At 34.6% G+C, this 21,538-nt stretch overlaps 1 protein-coding gene across 1 annotated transcript in view; it reads left to right on the top strand.

Moving 5' to 3' along the window:
- Positions 1-21,538, top strand: part of LRRIQ3 (leucine rich repeats and IQ motif containing 3) — a 227,498-nt gene that overhangs the window by 25,608 nt on the left and 180,352 nt on the right. The window contains 2 exon segments of the mRNA XM_040470641.1: positions 1,356-1,604; positions 4,365-4,688. Of these exon segments, the coding sequence (XP_040326575.1) occupies positions 1,356-1,604; positions 4,365-4,688 (573 nt within the window).

The following is a 21,538-nucleotide window of genomic DNA, read 5'->3' as shown; positions in this document are numbered from 1 at the left end:
TGATAGGGGGAACTGAAGGTGCAGGGAGTTATGGGGGTATATATGGGATCTCTGTGTACTTTAAGTTTTTCTGTAAACCTAAAACAGCTCCAAAAAATAAAGTCTATTAATAATTTTAAAAAATCACTTGGTTACACAAATAGAAAGGAAAAAAAAATTCACTTGGTATATGACTCTCACTTTGCAGATTTCTTCCAGAATTGTTATTGACTCAAAATTGGATTCTATAAGTGAAACTTTTGAGCACCCCATTGTCTTAAAACATCCTGATTTATGCCTGATATATGGTTTCTCATAAACCCTTGTTATAAACTGGAGTTTGCCTGTATTAGGCCAGAATGGAAAAAATAGGTTTTTTTGAAAGGAGAGCCTGAGGAAAGACTTGAGGTCTTTTCTAAATAGGGAGTCCAAATGATGGAATACATTTTGTATATTGCCTTTCATTTCAGGACCTATAGAGCTTGGTAAGTTTATAAAGATTCGTTCTTATCTGTTTATTTTATATCAGGGTCTTTATTCTTTCTCAATGTGTCCATGACTTACCCAGGAACGTGCTCAATTACAGATTCCTTGACCCTCAGCCCAGAGACTGATAACATAGATATGATATGGGGCCTAGGAATCTGCATTTTGTTTAATTTCTTAGATGGTACTTAGAATTTAATTATAGTTGTAGGCCTTGGTCAGCATATAAAAAGGAACTAATCTCTTGAATGAGTGCAAGGGTTTATCTAGATTTTCACATTTATTTTCATTTGGATTATGCCTACCTAGTTTACCTTCACATGGTAGAAAGATTCTTCCAATAGGGAAGGTGGTTAATCTGACTAAATGCTCTCAGGCCACTTGAGCTCAGTTATTCTCTTTTAAACTATCACTGGGTAACTGTGTTTTGTAAAAGCTTAAATTACCCAGAGTAAGGGAAATTTCAAATATATAAGAAATACTATGTAAAATTACTTTAAAAAGCTTTGATACAGGAATTTTAGATAAATTAGTCTTATTTTAAAACTAATAGAATTCCAGATTTTAACTGCCTAGTTGAATTGAACATAGAAATAAGTAATGTGATTGTAAATTGTTTCTTTAAGAAATTTATAACAGAAATTTGTAACACCCATTTTGTGCACCCTCCTCCTGCCTGTCAACCATAAGTTCTCTATATTTGTAGGTCTGATTCTTCTTTTTGTTTCTTTATTGTTTTTTTTAATGTTTTTGGATTCCACTTACAAGTTAGATTTTTTAATTTTAACTTTTCTACCCATTTCATTCTATCTATTAGCAAATATTTTTTGTTTTAAATTTATTTTTGGAAGTTGAAAAAACTTTTCTAAGCAATTTCCTATTATGCCTAGATGTTTCATGGAACAATCACAAAAGAACTAACCAGTCATGAAGAATGGAGTCACTATAATGACAACATGATAGAAGATCAGAAGGATTTTGTTTTTGTGAAATTCAGTGGCCTTCATTTAAAATCTATGGAAAATTTGCAATCCTGTATCTCTCTGAGAGTATGCATCTTCTCAAACAATTTTATCACAGATATTCATCCACTTCAAAGTTGTATAAGATTAGTCAAACTTGATCTCCATGGAAATCAGGTAAGCAATAGCATTTTAGATATTTGTGTATAAATGAAATTGATGTTTAAAAACACGTATGTTACCTATCTACAGTATTTCAGTCTTTTACATAAAATGTAAATAAAAATTTAAAACTAAATAAAATATATAAAAATACAAATTTAAGGGGCATCTGGCTGACTCAGTCCATAGACCATGCAACTCTTGATCTTGGTGTCATGAGTTTGAGCTTCACATTGGTGTAGAGACTACTTTTAAAAAAATTTAAATTTAAGCAAAATTTTTGAATTAGAAATATGTAAATACTTTGTGATTTGGTATATTTTACTTCTTAATAGCCTGCATTAAAAATTATTTGGACTTTTAAATTTTTTTAATGACATAATTGACATATAACATATTAAGTTCAGGCATACAACATAATGACTTGAGATATATATATATCACTTAGGCTGCTTCCGTGTCTTGACTATTGTAAATAATGCTGCAATGAATATTGAGGGTATATATATCTTTTTGAGGTAGTATTTTCCTAGTCTTTAGATAAATATTGAGAAGTGGAATTGTTGGATCATATGGCAGTTTTATTTTTAGTTTTTTTAAGAAACCTCCATACTGTTTTCCACAGTGGTTGTACCAATTTACATTCCTGTAACAGTGCATAAGGGTTTCCTTTTTCCACATCCTTGCCAGCACTTGTTATTTTTTGTCATTTGGATAAAAGGCATCCTAACAGATATGAAGTGGTATCTCCTTGTGGTTTTGATTTGTGTTTCCCTGATAATTAGAGACAGTGAGCATCCCTTTATGTACCATGTTGGCCATCTATCTGGATGTCTTCTTTAGAAAATAAGTATTCAGATTCACGGTCCATTTTTTAATTGGATTTTATTTTTTCTATAGAGTTGTATGAGTTCTTTATATATTTTGGATATTATTCCCTTATTACACATACAATTTGCAAATACTTTCTTCCATTTACTGGCTTGCCTTTTCATTTTATTGATGGTTTTCTTTGCAGTACAGAAGCTTCTTAGTTTGATATATTTTTACTTGATATATTTTTGCCTTTGTGTCCTTTGCTTTTGGTGTCAAATCCAAAAATCATTACCAAGACTATTGTGAAGAAGTTTACTGCCTGTGTTTTGTTTTCAGATTTTTATAGTTTCAGGTCTTAGGTTAAGCCCTTAATCCATTTTGAGCTAATTTTTGTATATAGTGTAAGATAGTAGTCTGGTTTCTTTTTTTTTTTTTTTTTCTGTTTTGTTTTGTTTTGTTTTGTTTTGTTTTGTTTTGTTTTGTTTTGTTGCCTGTTGCTATCTGGTTTTCCCAACACCACTTATTGAAGAGACTGCCCTTGTGTTCGCTTCAGCAGTACATAGTCTAAAATTAGAATGATATAGAGAAGATTACAGGCCCTTGTGTATGGCCTCTTGAAGAGACTGCCCTTTCTCCATTGTGTATTCCTGACACCATCATAAATCAATTGATCATCTATGCATGGGTTTATTTCTGGTTTTTCTATTCTGTTACATTGATCTGTGTGTTTTTATGCCAATAATATACTGTTTTGATCACTATAGGTTCATAATATAGTTTAAAATCAGGGAGCAGGATGCATCCTGCTTTATTCTCTTTCAGGATTGCTTTGACTATTCAGGGTCTTCTGTGTTTCCATACACATTTTGGGAGTCTTTTTCTATTTCTGTGAAAAATGCCTTTGAAATTTAGAAGGGATTACACTGAATATGTAGATTACATTGGGCAATATTATTTTAACAACATTATTCTCTCAGTCCATGAGCATGGAATATCTTTCCATTTATTTTTCTCTTATTCAATTTATTTCATACATTTGTCATTGTTTTCAGTGTCCAGATCTTTCACCTCCTTGTTTAAACTCATTCAGGCATTTTATTCTTTTTGATGCGGTTGTAAATGGGATTGTTTTCTTAATTCCTCTTTCTGATAGCTTATTATTAGTATATAGAAATGAAACAGATGTTTGTATACTGAATTTGTATCCTACAACTTTACTGAATTCATTTATCAGTTGTAAGAATTTTTTGGTGGAGTCTTAGGGTTTTCTGTATATAATATGTTGTCTGCAAATGGTAACAGTTTTGTTTCTTCCTTTTTGGTTTTGCATGCCATTTGTTTCTTTTTCTTGCCCAATTATTCTAGCTGGGACTTCTAATACTGTGTTGAATAAAAGTGGCAGGAGTGGGCATCCTTGTCTTGTTCCTGATCTTAGAGGAAAAGCTTTCAGTTTTCACCATTGCATATGATGTTAGCTGTAGCTTGTCATATATGGCTTTTATGATATTGAGGTATATTCTCTGTATCTACTTTGCTGAGAGTTTTTATTATGAATTAATGTTGAATTTTGTCAAATGCCTTTTCTCTATTGAGATGATCATATGATTTTTATCCTTTATTTTGTTAATGGGGTATATCACACTAATTCTTTACATCAGTAAAGTACTTTAGAAAAGTTTAGAATTGGCCTACTACAAAGAAATGTTTACTGAACAAAGTATATATGTCCATTCTTTTAATTATACTAATAATGATAACCTAGTCCAGAGGAACAATGTATTATGTTTTTACTCCAGTCACCACTGGAAAACTAGAGATTCGTTTTTGGCTTATTAATGAGAAATTTGCCATTTTGAAAAATACTGAGTTTTAGAAGATGTTTAATATTTTTCCGTTTTCCATGCAATTTATAGAAAATTAACATTTGTATTTAAGATGTTATTATTGATAATATTTCAGATAAAGAGTCTACCAGATACCAAATTTTGGAGTGGACTGAAGAAACTAAAACTCCTCTATCTTCATGACAATGGGTTTGCAAAGTTAAAGAATATATGTATGTTATCTGCCTGTCCAAGTCTAATTGCCCTCACTATGTTTGATTGCCCAGTGAGCCTTAAAAAAGGATATAGACATGTTCTTGTCAACAGTATATGGCCTCTCAAAGCACTGGATCATCATGTGATTTCTGATGAAGAAATAATTCAGAACTGGCATCTTCCTGAAAGATTTAGAGCATATAACCACCGACTTTTCTTTAATTTCTGCCCTGCTTTGAAAAAGGTAATTGAAGGGCTCCTGGGTGGCACAGTCATTTAAGCATCTGACTTCAGCTCAGGTGATGGTGAGTTCAAGCCCCGCGTCGAGCTCTGTGCTGACAGTTCAGAGCCTAGAATCTGCTTCAACATTTATTTATTTTTGGGACAGAGAGAGACAGAGCATGAACGGGGGACGGGCAGAGAGAGAGGGAGACACAGAATCGGAAACAGGCTCCAGGCTCTGAGCCATCAGCCCAGAGCCTGACGCGGGGCTCGAACTCACGGACCGCGAGATCGTGACCTGGCTGAAGTCGGACGCTTAACCGACTGCGCCACCCAGGCGCCCCTAGAATCTGCTTCAAAGATTCTGCGTCTCCCTTTCTTTCTGCCCCTCCCCCACTCACACTCTGTCTCTCTCTCAAAAATAAATAAAAAAACTTAAAAAATATTTTTTTAAAAAGGTAATTGGATTCTTTAGAGTTTCATTTTGAATATATTTGTGGAAGTAAAATTTTAGCTTCTAGACTCTATACCTAAATCATATAAACTAATAAATACTGTATCATTTATCTAAAATGTGATAAACTAGTTAGTACATTAGTAATGTCTTATATCTGAGGATTTGTGGAAGCTTGTATGCCTACTGCATAAAAATTGCTGAGCATAAAAATATCAAATTATAGAGAAATATTTTTGGTCCCTGTTATATTTTAATAGCTCTAAGGACATATAGCTTATATACTATAAAATTCCCTTTTTATATGTATGATTTAATTATTTTGGTAAATTGATAGTGCTGTATAGCCATCTCCACAATCCACTGTTAGAAATTTCCACCACTCCAAAAGTTTCCCTCTTTCTCATTCACAGTTAATCTCAACTTCCTCCTGCAGTCTTAGGTACTGTTGATCTGGCTTCTGTTTCTTTAAATTTGCTTCTCTAAACATTTTATGTGAATCAAACTATACAATATGTAGTCGTATGCATCTGCCTTCGTTCACTTAGTGTGATGTGGTGGAGGCTCATTTATGTTGTAGCATATATGCACAGTTTGTTCCTTTTGATTGCTGAGTGATTTTCCATTATATGAATACACTACATTTTTTTTTGTCCATTCACCAGTTGATAGACATTTAGATTATTTTCAGTTTTTGCTATTATGAATGATGCTGCTATGAACACCTACTTACATGTCTTTGTGTAGACGTATGTTTTCATTTTTCTTGGGGAGATTCTTAGCAGTGCAATTACTGGTAGGTATGGTAAGTGTATGCATAATTTGGTAAGAAACTAAATTGCTTTCTAAAAAGTAGAAACCACAAAAAAAATAAAATAAACCACAAACGTGGGAGGGTTCTAGTTTCTTTATGTACTTGCAAACACTTAGTGTTTTTTTGTTTTACGCTATAGACATTCTAGTAGCTATAAAGTGGTATATTTATTTTTGGTTTTAATTTGTTTCCCTTATGAGTCGTGATGACAAACATTTTTCTCTGCTTATTATCTATGCATATACTTTCTTTCATCAAATGTCTATACCAATTTTTTCCTCATCTTGCAAGTGAGTTGTTTGTCTTATTATTGAGTTGTAAGCGTAGATATATGGGTATAAGTCCTTTATTAGATATATGTATTGCAAAGATTTTTCACTCAGCGAATTTTCCATCTTGTTAATGGTCTCTTTTGGAGCAGAAAATTTTTGAGTTTTAAGCCATCCAGGTTATGATTTTTTTCTTTTAAGGATCATGCTTTTGATGTTGTGTCTAAGAAGTCTCTCTATGGTCACTAAATTTTTCTATGTTTTCTCCTAGAAGTTTAATAATTTTAGCTCTGAAATCGAGACCTATGTTTCATTTTCAGTGAATTTTTACACATGGTATGAAGTAAGGGTCCAAGTTCATTTTTTTTGCGTGTAGATATTCAATTATACCAGCCCCATATGTTGACAAGATTATTCTTTCCCTGGTGAATTGTTTGTGATATATTTGTCAGAAATCAGTTAGCCATTAAAAGGTAAGGGTTAATTTCTAGACTCTGAATGATTATATTCCAATGGTCTGTGTATCTATCCTTAGGCCAGTATCACACATTCTTGATTATTGTAGCTTTGTAGTTAAGTTTTGAAATAGGGAAGTGTGAGTCCTCCAACTTTACTCTTCTTTTTCAATATTGCTTTGGCTATTCAGGGTCCCTTGCATTTACAAATGAATTTTAGGATCAGGTTGTCAATTTCTGCAATGATTCCTGCTGGAATAGTGGTAAAAATTTCATTGAATTTATAAATCAATTTGTGGAGATTGCCATCTTTACAATAGTGAGTATTCTCATTCTTGAATGTGAACTCTCAATTCATTTAGATCTTCTTCCATTCTCTAATTATTGTTTATTAAAAAAATTATTTCTGTGTAATTTATTTATTTTGGCAATATTGTGAATGGAGTTCTTAAATTCATTTTTGGATTATTTGTTACTAATATATAGAAATACATTGATATTTTAATTTAATCTTATATTCTGCCACCTTGCTATTCTCATTTCTTAATTCTAGAAGCTTTTTGTTGATTCAAAAATTTTTTTTTAATGAAAGTGAATCTCTAATTTTCAGGTTTCCATATTTGAATGATTCCTTTGGGAAGTAGTTTCCTCCCCCCCCCCCCCAATGCTTTAAAGGACAATTTGGATAATTAATGGAAGTGGATAAAACTATTAAATTCTTAAACAATTAATTTGGTGACCTGCACTAAATCATCATTATATCTTGATTTTTAAAATGCTGAAACAAGTGATTAGGAAATGATATCTAGTTGGAGATTACAAAATACTTAAATTGGTGAATAAAAATATTTAAAAAACATGCTTCGTGACATGAATATTAGAACAAATAAATCAGGTAAGAATTCAGAAAAAGGGGTGAGCTCTGCAGGTGTTAGAAAGCTCAAGTACCGAGATACAGGAAATAAAAAAGTATGTTGCAGAATAGTATTTGTAAAATGTTATAAGTATTTCTAAATCTACATATATATGTATTGACAATTGAAGAACAGAAAATCATTTGAAGTGATCACATTTGGAAGGATATATGAACAATGAACAGTGATTATGCATGGGATTAGGAAGTTAGAAAACTTTGTAACTGCATAAATTCTTTATAAACATTTATGAGTATATTAATGATTTTGTAATAACAGTTAAAAATTTTAGAGAAATAAAAAGTGCTGCAGTGTTTAATTATGGTTGTTTTAACCTGGGTCCTAAAAGAAGAATTTCATTTATATATTCTAGTTGGATGGTATGGTATAATCAAAGGTGGGAACATACTTGTCTTTTTTAAGGACAATCAAAATGACTGATGTTCATTTAAGCAATTAATAGGAAGTTAGTGGGGGTATGAAAAGAAGATTGGAGGAATACTAAGGAGTTTAGACTTCTTAATGAATGCAGTGAAGATCTATTGAAGTTATTTGAGGAGAAAATTAGAGTGGTTCTATCATAGTTGGTGCTCTATGAATAAATGTTATTGACAAATTTTTTTAAAGGAGATTAATCCAGTATTTTGCTAGCAGATTAAGGGGGGTTAGGAGACAGATGAGGGCAGAGAAACTATTATAGGCCAGAAATGATGTGATTAGGGTTGATTCAAGTGAACAGTAGTGGCAAAGAAAATAGAAGACATTGTAAAGAAGAGGACAGACACTCAGTAAAAGTCATTGTTATAGACACTTTATATATTTTATTCCTTCACTCCTTTACCAAATATGTATTGATTGCCTAATATGTGAGAGAGATTATTCTAGACTGGGTGGTAAATAATAATGACCGATGTTCTGCTTTCATAAAGTTCAGTGGGAAGGCCCAGGAAATAAACATGTAGGCTAAAAAACAAAAACAAAAACAAACCCAGCATAGAATGCTAGATATTGTTAATTTCTAAAGAAAATAGAGTAATATAGGACAAAAAGTATGGAGGCTTGGGCTAGATAGGGAAGGACTTCCTGAAAAATATTTGTTCTTCATCATATTCTTCGTAATGGGGAGATATTATTATTTCACAGAAGAAAATGAAATATAGTAAGGTTGAAGACTTTACCCAATACCAGACATCTAGTCAGTCGTGAAGCTGGGATTTCAAATCTGTCTTGGTTCCATAGTCCTACAATCAACATTGTATCACAAAGTATAGACAGTGCAAAGATTTGACAGGGTTTTTTTTAACTGACCAAATATGGGCAGATAAGAATAAGAAGTGAGAAAATACTCTTTTGGTATTTTGAACTTGGGTAATTGAGACAAAAAGTAACAGTGTACAGAAATGGTGGCATTCAAAGAGTTTTGTTAGAAAGTTAAATTTGGTCATGTTTATTGAGGCAGGATATTGGTATGGAGATATTAACCAGGCATTGGAAATGAAGAACTGGAATTCAGAAATAGTGTTCCAGGTCTAAGATGTAAATTCAGTAGTCATTTGTTTGAGGGCATGACCGAAGCCAAGCTGTCACAGGAAAATAAAGGAATCAGTATGAAAACCGAAGGACAAAGCATTGGGGCAGTTTCCCTTTATGGTTAGAAAGAAGGGGGACCAATGAGGATAACAGAAAATTAATTCCAGGAGGTAGAAGGAAAAACAGAGATATGGCTTATTATCACTTGGGTGAAGAGAAAAGAATGATTCAAAACTGAAGGATGTTTGGGGTGCCTGGGTGGCTCAGTCGGTTGGGCATCTGACTTCAGCTCAGGTCATGATCTCGCAGTCGGTGAGTTCAAGCCCCTCGTCACGCTCTGTGCTGACAGCTCAAATCCTGGAGCCTGGTTCGGATTCTGTGTCTCCCTCTCTCTCTCCTGCTCATGCTCTGTCTCTCTCTGTCTCAAAAATAAATAAAAAACATTAAAAATTTTTTTTCAAAAAATGAAGGATGTTTTAAAAGGTCAAGGAACATTATGGATACAGAACTAGTTTGAAAACCTTTTGTTGAAGAGGTTGCATCTTTGGAATTTCAGTAACTTACGGGAATGGATATGGAATTGTAATGGGTTAATATGTAATTGCTAAGTATAGAAACTTTTCCAGGAAAATTTTTGACAGAGGGAAGATAATGCTTTAACTGCCAGAAATAGGACTAATGGGAGAGGTTTTTAAAAGTGAGATTATACTAACTTCCACATATTTTTAAGCTGAGGGAAATAAATTTTAATTAAAAAAAAGAGATTGAGGGGCACCTGGTTGGCACAGCTGGCTAAGCATCTGACTTCAGCTCAGGTCATGCTCTTGCAGTTCGTGGTTCGAGCCCCACATCAGGTCCTGTGTTGACAGCTCAGAGTCTGGAGCCTGCTTCAGATTCTGTGGCTCCCCCCCCCCCCGCCCTTCCCCCACTCATGTGCATGCGCTCTCTCAAAAATAAATAAGCATTAAAAAAAAGATTGAAAATATCAGAAATAGAATAATTGGAAACAAAAAAACACTGTCTAGAAAACATGAATGGAAGGCATCACAAATGGAGTAAGCCTGAAAGAGCTATGGATACACCAAATTATGGCAGAATTTTGTTGCAGAGATTTAAAGAAATATGTTTGAATGATAGTTTTTCAGTTAACTGATACATTTTTATTCATTATTTCTGCTATAAGCAATATTGTTTTTATTATTCTTTGATTATTGAAAGATATTATTTAATTTATAGCAATATAAAACACTTGAATGAATGACAATCTATGAGGGTATAAATTTATTTAGTAATGTTGGAAATATATATTTCAAAACATTTCTTTGCACTTACTGAGTGTAAAAACACTATGAAAATTGAAAATAAAGAATCTTATAAAGATCACATGATCTTTTTCAATAAGTGTTATTCTTTTATCAGGAGGGCATTAATGCAGAAACGAATTTATTAATTCTTTTTTAAAAATTTTTTTAACGTTTATTCATTTTTGAGAGACAGAGAGAGACAGAGTATGAGCAGGGAAGGGGCAGAGAGAGAGGGAGACACAGAATCTGAAGCAGGCTCCAGATTCTGAGCAGTCAGCACAGAGCCCCACGCGGGGCTCGAACTCACAAACCGTGAGATCATGACCTGAGCCGATGTCGGACGCTCAACCAACTGAGCCACCCAGGCGCCCTGAATTTATTAATTCTTAAACAAATTAGTAACGTGATTAAAACTTGTGTCTTATAAGACAATAAAACTAGAATGACCCTGTCTGTCCTTAATTTTGACATATAATGATTTGTAGGACTTTGTTTTTTGGGTTTACTTTGAAAATACTTACAATTTGAAAAAGGGAAAGTGTATGTTCTTCTTTACTATATGAAATGAAACAAGAAATTTGAAGTGTTAGTTATCTAAAAGCATATAATGAGGGGATTTATATTTTTTAATCATTATATATACATAAAACATTTTTAAGATGGGAGTGATCTGGGCAAGAAACCAATGCTGTCAATTCAGATTGTGTTTGTCTTTATGTGATAGAAACCTAACTAAAAAGGGATTTTTTTCTCATGTAACAAAAAGTTCAGATAGTTCTGTGTAGTTTCTCAAGGAAATTATGAAGGACCAAGGTTTATTCTAGCATCTTGCTCTGCTATTTAGTGAATGGATTCCCTCAAAGACCATGAGTTTCTTCTGTCAAAACTTAGGTCAAAAGGAAGGGATTGGTAGGAAGTAAAGGCGTATGTCAGCTAAGTCTGAAAATAATAGCTCCACCCGGTGTCCCACCTGAAAGCCTTCTACCATCAGAACTAGATCACATGGCTACCTCTAACTAGAAGGAAATCTGGCTTGATGAGTATTTTTATCTAGGCACATTTATTTGTTAAACAAAACCAAGGTTCTATTAATAAGGAAGAAAGGAAGAAGTTTTTGGAAGGCACTTAATACTTTTTGTTGCACAGTGACAAATGCATTAAAAATGCAGTACAGGGGGCGCCTGGGTGGCGCAGTCGGTTAAGCGTCCGACTTCAGCCAGGTCACGATCTCGCCGTCTGTGAGTTCGAGCCCTGCGTCAGGCTCTGGGCTGATGGCTCAGAGCCTGGAGCCTGTTTCCGATTCTGTGTCTCCCTCTCTCTCTGCCCCTCCCCCGTTCATGCTCTGTCTCTCTCTGTCCCAAAAATAAATAAAAACGTTGAAAAAAAAATTTAAAAAAAATGCAGTACAGAATAGTTCAAGGTAGAGATTTTTTTTGTTAGTTTCAAGTTTTTATTTAAATCTCAGTTAACATACAGTGTAATATTACTTTCAGATATAGAATTTAGTGATTCATCATTTAACATACAACACCCAGTGCTCATCAGAACCAGTGCATTGTAAGAAGTTGCTTCAGCCAATGTCAAAGAGGTTACTGCCTGTGTTCTATTCTAGGATTTTGATGGTTTAAGGTCTCATGTTTAGGTCTTTATACATTTTGAATTTATTTTTGTGTATGGTATGAGAAAGTTCTCCAGTTTCATCCTGCATTTTGCTGTCCAGTTTCCTCAACACCATTTGTTGAAAAGACTGTCTTTTTTCCATTAGATACTCTTTCCTGCTTTGTCAAAGATTAGTTGGCCATATAGTTGTGGGTCCATTTCCAGGTTTTCTGTTATGTTCCATTGATCTGTGTGTCTGTTTTTCTGCCAGTACCATACTGTCTTAATCACTACAGGTTGGTAATATAATTTGATGTCTAAAATTGTGATGCTTCCAGCTTTGTTTTTTCTTTTCAGGATTGCTTGGCTATTCAGGATCTTCTGTGGTTCCATACAAATGTTAGGATTGTTTCTTCTAGCTCTGTGAAAAATATTGGTGGTATTTTGACAGAGATTGCATTAAATGTATAGATTGCTTTGGGTAGTATAGACATTTTCATAATATTCTTCCAATCCATGAGCATGGGATGTTTTTCCATTTCTTTGTGTTGTCTTCAATTTCTTTCATCAGTGGTATATAGTTTTCAGAGTACAGATCTTTTACCTCTTGGGTGAGGTTTATTACTAGGTATCTTATGGTTTTGGTGTAATTGTAAATGAGATCAATTCCTTGATTTCTCTTTCTGCTGCTTCACTATTAGTGTGTAGAAATGCAGCAGAATTCTGTACATTGATTTTGTATTCTGCAACTTAACTGAATTAAGTTCTGGTGTATCAGTTCTGGTGATTTTTTTGTGGAGTCATTTGGGTTTTCTACGTAGAGTAGAATCATGTCATATGCAGACAGTGAAAGTTTGACTTCTTCCTTGCTGATTTGGATGACTTTTATTTCTTTTTGTTATCTAATTGCTGATGTGAGTACTTCTAGTACTATGTTAAATAACAGTGGTGAGAGTAGACATCCCTGTCTTATTCCTGACCATCGAGGAAAAGCTCTCCATTTTTACCCATTGAGGATGATTATTAGCTGTGGGTCTTTCACATATGGCCTTCATGATGTTGAGGTATGTTCCCTCTATCCTACTTTGTTGAGGGTTTTTATCAAGAATGAATGCTGTACTTTGTCAAGTGCTTTTTTGCATCTGTTGAGAGAATCGTATGTTCTTTTTTTTATTATTATTACTGTGGTATACCACATTGATTGATTTGCAAATATTGAACCACCCTTTCAACCCAGGAATAAATTCCACTTGATTTTGGTGAATGATTCTTTTTAATGTACTATTAGATTCATTTTGCTAGTATTTTTTTGGGAATTTTTGCATTCATGTTCATTAGGGTTATTGGCCTATAATTCTCTTTTTCACTTGGGTCTTTGGCTTTGGAATCAAGGTAATGCTGACTTTGTAGAATGAGTTTGGTTGTCTTCAATTTCTATTTTTTGGAATAGTTTGAGAAAAATTGATAATAACTCACAGGGGAATAGGTAGAATTCCCATGTGAAGCCATCTGGCCCTGGACTTTTGTTTGAGAGATTTTTGATTACTGATTCAATTTCTTTGCTGGCTATTGGTGTATTCAAGTTTTCTATTTCTTCCTGTTTCAGTTTTGGTAGTTTGTGTTTCTAGGAATTTATCCATTTCTTCCAGATTGTCCACTTTGTTGGCATATAATGTTTCATAATATTCTTCTATAGTTGTTTGTATTCCTGTGGTATTGAATGTGATTTCACCTCTGTCATTAGTGATTTTATTTATTTGGGTCATTTCTTTTTTTCTTTTTGATAAACCTGACTAGGGGTTTATCAATTTTGTTAATTCTTTTAAAGAACCAGCTCCTGGTTTCATTTATCTGTTCTACTGAGTTTTTGTTTCTATATTATTTATTTCTGCTCTAATCTTTATTATTTCCCTTTTTCTGCTGGCTTTGGGCTAGTTATTTTTCTAGGCCATTTAGGTGTAAGGTTAGGTTGTGTATTTGATTTTTCTTGCTTCTTGAGATAGTCCTGTATTGCTATTTATTTCTCTCTTATGACCACTATTGCTGTATCTTAGAGGTTTTGGATTATTGTGTTTCATTTTCATTTGTTTCCATGTATTTTTTTCTTTCTTATTTAACTTCTTGGTTGGCCTATTCATTCTTTAGTAGGATGTTCTTTAGTCTTCATGTATTTGGGATCTTTCCAAATTTTTTCTTGTGACTGACTTAAGATTTCATAGCATTGTGGTCATAAAATATGCATGGCATGATTCTAATCTTTTTGTACTTGCTAAGGTCTGATTTGTGACATAGTATATGATCTGTTGTGGAGAATGTCCCGTGTGCACTTGAAAAGAATGTGTATTCTGTTGCTTGGGAGGAAATGTTCTGAATGTACGTATTAAGTCCCATCTGGTCCAGTATATTATTCAAAGCTATTGTTTCCTGTTGATTTATGCTTAGATGATCTGTACATTGCTGTAAGTAGGTTGTTAACATCCCTTACTAATATTGTATTATTATCAATGAGTTTCTTTATGCTTGTTATTAATTGTTTTATATATTTAGGTGCCTTAAAGATGGGGGTATAAATATTAATAATTTTTAGTTCTTCTTGTTGGAAAGACACCTTTATTATGATTCATTGCCCTTCTCCATGTCTTGTTATAGTCTTCAGTTTAAAATCTAGTTTGTCTGATGTAAGTATTGTCACTCCAGCTTTCTAATGACATCTATTTGCATGGTAAAATATTTCTCTGTCCTCTCACTCTCAATCTGAAGGTGAAAAAGAAAAAGAAAAAAAAATCTACAGTTTTCTTTGGTGCAAAATGAATTTGTTGAATGCAGCATATAGATGGGTCTTATTTTTTTTTAATCCATTCTGACGTCCTATGTCTTTTGATTGGAGCATTTAGTCCATTTACATTTAGAGTAATTATTGGTAGATATGAATTTAGTGTCATTGTATTAACTTGCTTTATTGTTGTTTCTGGACTTTTTCTCTGTTACTTTCTAGTCTTTGTTGCTTTTGGTCTTTATTTCCCACTCAAAGGGTCCCTTTTTGCAAAGCTGGTTTAGTGGCCACAAACTCCTTTAGTTTTGTTTGTCATGAAACTTTCTCTTTGCTATTCTGAATGATAACTGTGCTGGATAGAGTATTTTTGGCTGCAGATTTTCCCCATTCAGCACAATGAATATATCATGCCACTCCCTTCTGGCCTGCCAGGTTTCTGTGGAGCAATCTGCTGCTAACCTTATTTGTCTTCCCTTATAAGTTAAGGACTTCTTTTGTCTTGCTGATTTTAGGAACTTTTTCTTTATCACTATATTTTGCAAATTTAACTACAGTATGTCTTAGTGTTGGCCTGCTTTTGTTGACTTTGGTATGAGTTCTCTGTACTTCCTGGATTTTGATATCTCCTTCCTTTTCTAGATTATGGAAAATTTCAGCTCTAGTTTCCTCAAATAAACCTTCTGCTTCTTTTCCCTCTCTTCTTCTTCTGGGACTCCTATGATATGAATGTTATAATGGTTTATGGAGTCACTGAGTTCCCTGTGTCTACATTTGTGATCCAAGATTTTTTTTCCCCCTCTTCTCTTAAGCTTCATTGTTTTCCACAATTCTGTCTTCTCTATCGCTTATTCTTTGCTTCTTCCATTCTTGTGTTAATTACATCCAGTTGGTTTCAAATCTCGGTTATTGCATTTTTCATTTTGGCATGACTAATTTTTAGGTCTTTTATCTCTGTGGTAAGGGACTCCCTAGTGTCTTCTATGCTTTTCTCAAGCCTAGTTTGTATCCTTATGAGTGTGGCTTTAAATTGTGGATCAGGCATATTATATCTGTTTTGATTTGATCTCTGACTGTGACCTTTTCTTGTTCTTTCTTTTGGGATGAATTCCTCCATCTTGGCATTTTGTCTAGGTCTCTGTTTTCTCGGTGTTAGGAAAGCCTGTTATGTTTCATGCTCCTGAGAGTAATGGCTTTATGAATAAGAGATCTTATACTGTCCAGGGCCTGGTGCTTCTGGAAGTGTCTCTGGTGTATGCTGTGTGTACTCTGTTGTTGTGTTTTGGCTGTTCTTTCCTTTGGTCAGTACTCTGCAGTTTCCTTTTGCCTGCAATGGGGACTGTTTGGACGTTGGCCAGAGTGTGGTGAGTTTTAACTAGGTGTGCTCCATTTTGCTTGGTAAAAGAGACCTGATGCTATTTCTAGTAGAGCTGAAGCTTTGTAGAACTCTATGGTCAGTAGACATGATGCATGTGGGGGATTTGTGCTGGTCTTCTGGGCGAATGACCCACTGCTCTAATTCTCAGGACACCTGCTGGAGAAGAGCAGCACCAGTAGAGCCCAGGGGGACAAGGCTTGGTGTAAGTAGTTTAGGCTGCCAGTGTTGGTACTGTGCTGCTTACTGAAGTTAGTTTATGCTGGGAGATGGGGGAGGGGGGTATGAAATGGGACCAGCCTACTCCCTAGTCCACAGAGAGGGGAGTTTGCACCCGGCCCTGTCCAAGTAGCCTTCCCAGAAGAACAAAGACTCTCCCCCTCATGCCTCTCAGGTCTCCCTCAGATCATTGCCTTCACACTGTGTCTAGGCCACCTGCCTACCCAGCAGTGCAGTGCACCTTGGGCTCTATCCCAGCCAGGCTGGCTGAGGTTTAAAATTCCAATCTTTAAGGACCTGGTGTGGCAGAGACTCATGCTGGTCCTCTGGAAGAGGGTCTCAATGTGCTGGGACTGATGCAGGATCATCCCAGAAAGGCAGTCTTACCAAAGCACAGGGGCATGTAGTTTGGAGTAAAGTGCAGCAAAAAGACAGTGTCCAGATTAGCCACCCTTAGCAGGTGTTTCAGTGCCTATGCTGAAGGTCAGGCAGGGGAAATGGCACCCTCCCTCTCCTTCCCCCAGAGAGTCAATGCCACCTCTTTCAGATGCACTCCAAGAAGGGGGGAATGTCTCTCCCAGTCGGTCCCAGGGGGTCCTCAGATTGCACCATCTGCCCCCAGACTATCTGCCCTCCTCAACAGGAGCACTGCAGTGCCCTCAGGGATCCACACCCAGCCACTCCCTGTGTCTGAACTCTAAAACTCCAGTCTTTGAGCCCTGCTGGTTATAAAAACTCAGGAAAATCAGGCCCTCTCGGTTTCCCAGTCAGTGGCTTTGGGAAGGTGTTGTGTGTGTGTGTGTGTGTGTGTGTGTGTGTGTGTGTGATCCCCTGTGTGCTTTACTCTCTCTCTTACCTCTCTCCGTGACCAGGGCTTCATCCCCTCAGCAGCACCCACAATCTTTTTGTCCCCTAAATCATGTCTTTGCAACTCCTGCCTTCCACGATGTGGCCTCTTCTCTCTCTCTAGTTGTGCAGTTTGTTGTGTCAGTTCTCAGATTGATTTTTTGGGTATTCACAATGATATGATATTTACCTGTGTTGGAGAAATGAGACAAGTCTAGGATCCTCCTACTACTCTGTCATCTTAGCTCCTACTTTAAGGTAGAGATTTTTAGATCAATTATTTAGCATGCATTTTTTACTCTTAATTCTACTGTAAGTATCAAAAGAAAAATAAAAATGCCTGAATATAACAACCAAATAAATTTTAACAGTGCATTTATGCTTGACTTAATAAATCATGTAGATTAAATAATGTTTGTAAAATTTATATTTTTTAAATAAAAAAGAATAAAAATATAGCCTATATGACATACAAAAAATCATTACAGTGTCAAAAGTAAGAGTATATTTATAAAAATTGCTATATATTTATATTTACAAATGTGGTATGATTGTAAGTAAATAAAATAATTATAAATTTATTATGTGTAAAAACCAAAATCAATGTGGCTATAGTAAGATCAAGTCCAAAAATTGAGATAATACAGAAAAAGTAAAAGTAAAATGCAAGCCAATATATATTAAGTAGAATAAAGCAAAAACCTTTGTATTAGCCTTAATGTAGAATTTGGCACACAAGGGACGCATACCTCAACATAATAAAGGCAATATATGGCAAGCCAACATGTAATAAGTTAACATCTGACTCAACAATGAAAAACTAAAATGTTTTCCTTTAGATCAAGAACAAGTCAAGGGTACACACTCGTACTAATTTTATTTACCATAGTATTGGAAATCCTAGTCAGACCAATTAGGCAAGAAAAATAAATAAAAGTCATACAAATCAGAAAGGAAATGGTAAAACTGACTGCAGAAGGCATGATGTATATAGAAAACCTTAAAGACTCCACCAAAACTCTTAGAGCTAATAAGTAATAAGTGAGTTTACTAAAGTTGGATACAAGATAAATATACAAAAATCATTTGCATTTCTGTAAACTACAATAAACTATCAGAAATAGAAATTAAGAAAACAATTCTATTTAAAGTTGCATCAAAAAGGATGAAATACCTAGGAATAAATTTAATTTAACAATGTGAAAAAGCTGTACTTTGAAAACTATAAGCCATGGATGAAACAAATTGGAGATGACACAAATAGATGAAAGATAATTGATGTTCATCAATTGGAAGAATTATTGTTGAAATGTCCATACTACCCAAAACATTCTTCATATTCTGTGCAACCTCTATCAAAATTCCAATGACATTTTTCACAAAAGTTGAAAAAAAATCATATAGGACCTTACAAGAACCCAATATCAAAAGCAATATTGAGAAAGAAGATCATAGCTGGAAGCATCATGTCTCTTGATTTCAAACTATATTACAAAGGTATAGTAATCAAAATAGTATGGTATTGGAATAAAAACAGACACACAAATCAGTGAAACCATATAGAGTCCAGAAGTACACCAACGAATATATGGTCAATTAATTTACAACAATGGAGCCAAGAATATACAACATGGAAAGGGGACAGTCTCTTCATTTTAATAGTCTTGGGAAAAACTGGACCCTTATATGTACCATACACAAAGCTAACTTAAAATTGATTAAAAACTTGAAACTAAGCTCTGAAACCATAAAACTGGAAAAAAAACAGGAAATGAGTTCCTTGAAATCAGTCTTGGCAGTGATTTTTTTTTTTTTTTTTGGATTTGACACCAAAAGTAAAGGTAATAAAAGCAAAGGCAAGTAAGTGTGACTACATCAAACTAAAAAGCTGCACAGCAAAGGAAACTATCAACAAAATGAAAGGCAATTGACAAAATTGGAGAATATATTGGCAAATCATATATCTAATAAATCATAACACTGTCTAATATTCTAAATATATGTATAGGAAATACTTTAGAAAATTTTTAAAAGGGGACGGGTGCCTTGATGGCTCAGTTGATTAAGCACTCAACTTCGGCTTAGGTCATGATCTTGAGATTTCAAGTTCCAGCCCCTAGTTGGGCTCTGCACTGACAGTGCAGATCCTGCTTTGGATTCTCTGTCATCCTCTCTCTCTGCCTGCCCCCACCCCCAAACTCTCACTCTTCTCTCTCTCTCTCTCTCTCTCTCTCTCTCTCTCTCTCTCTCTCAAAATAAATAAACATTAAAAAAACTTAGAAAGAAAATTGTTAAAAAGGGAGAGCTGTAAAGGAAGGTACAGCTTCTATACCTCACGTGAACAGGTAAATTGTTGACATCATTTGACTGTGATTGTGTGTGTGTATGTATGTGTGTGTATAAGAAAGCTCTAAAAAAGAATGCACAGATGCTCCTGGGTGACTCAGTTGATTGGCTCTTGATTTTGGCTTAAGTCATGATTTCACAGTGAAGGGATCAAGCACTCCCCACCCCCCAATCCACCCCCCAGGCTCCATGCTGGATGTGGAGCCTGCTTAAGATTCTGTCTCTCCCTTTGCTGCTCTCTCTGGCTCATGCTCTCTCTCTTAAAAAAAAAAAAATGCACAAAAAACACTATAGATATATATAAAATGAGTTCTCAAATTCTTTAGTAGGAAAGTAAGAATAAGGAAAGATAAAAAATGGAGAAAACAAACAGAAAACACAAAATGATGTAAAATAAAATGCCAGACTTAAGTCCTATTCTATCAGTAATTACATTAAAATGTATATTAAACTTCAATGGCTTAAATGCACTAATTAAAAGACAGATATTGGCAAAGTTGATTTAAAAATATGATCCAGGGGCGCCTGGGTGGCGCAGTCGGTTAAGCGTCCGACTTCAGTCAGGTCACGATCTCGCGGTCCGTGAGTTCAAGCCCCACGTCAGGCTCTGGGCTGATGGCTCAGAGCCTGGAGCCTGTTTCCGATTCTGTGTCTCCCTCTCTCTCTCTGCCCCTCCCCCGTTCATGCTCTGTCTCTCTCTGTCCCAAAAATAAATAAACGTTGAAAAAAAAAATAAAATAAATAAATAAATAAATAAAAATATGATCCAACTGCATGTTGTCTACAAGAAATTTAAAATATAATGATATAGGCAAATTGAAAATAAAAGAATGGAGAAAGATTTATCATACCAAAGGTAACCAAAGTAAAATAGGACTGACTGGCTATCTTAATATCGGATAAATTAATCTTAAGAGCAAAGACAGTTATCATAGTCAAGGACATTATATAATGATAAAAAGTGCAAACCACCAAGAAGACAGTAACCTTAACTGTGAATGCACCAACAACAGAAGTACAAATTTGTGAAACAAAAATTGATAAAAGTGAAATGAGAAATAGATAAATACATGATTATATTTGGGGACATCAGAATTCCTCTGTCAACAATTAGAGCAACTAGATCTTGGAAAACTCCACAATCCTATCAACTAACAAAATCTAACTGACATTTATAGAACACTCCACACAGCAGTAGCAGGATAGACATACTTTTTGTGTGTCCAATCATATGTAGGTATTTTCCTGTTTCATGGAGCAAACCTCAACAAATTTAAAAGAATTAAAATCATACAGGGTGTGTTCTGTGATTATAGAAAGATAAGAGGAAAATCCTCAAACAGTTGGAAACTAAGCAGCACACTTCTAATAAATCTATAGTTCAAAATACAGTCTCAAGAGAAAAAAAAAGTTAAAAATACAATCTACCAAAATTTGTGGGACACAGCTAAAGCAATGCTGAGAGGGAACTTTTTAGCTCTAAATGCATATTGGGACAAAAGGAAAATCCTCAACTCAATAGTCTAAGATCCCCCCCTCAAGAACCTGGAAAAACAAAAGTAAAATAAACCCAAAGTAAGCAAAAGGAAGGAAGTGATATAGAGAGGAACAGATGTCAGTGAACTAAAAAACCAAAAAAAAATTAGTAAAACAAAGATCTGATTCTTTGAAATATCAGTAAAATTGACAAACCTCTGGCAAGACTGACATAGAAGAAAAGAGAGAAGACACAAATTACCAACGTCAGGAACAAAACAAGGGATATCACTACAGACCTTGCAGACATCAAAAGAAGAGAATACTACAAAAACGCTATCTATACACACAAACTTGACAGTTTAGATGAATAAACCATTTTATGCCAAAAAACAAAAAAACAGAACTCATCCATTATGAAATAGATAATTTTGAATAGTCCTCTATGAAGGAAATTGAGTTCATAACTTTAAAACTCAAAAAAAAAAAAAAAAAAAAAAA

Source organism: Herpailurus yagouaroundi, unplaced genomic scaffold (assembly GCF_014898765.1).
Source record: "Herpailurus yagouaroundi ecotype Mexico unplaced genomic scaffold, PumYag 77, whole genome shotgun sequence".
Classification (NCBI taxonomy): Eukaryota; Metazoa; Chordata; class Mammalia; order Carnivora; family Felidae; genus Herpailurus; species Herpailurus yagouaroundi.
This window is presented reverse-complemented; position numbering and strand designations above follow the sequence as displayed.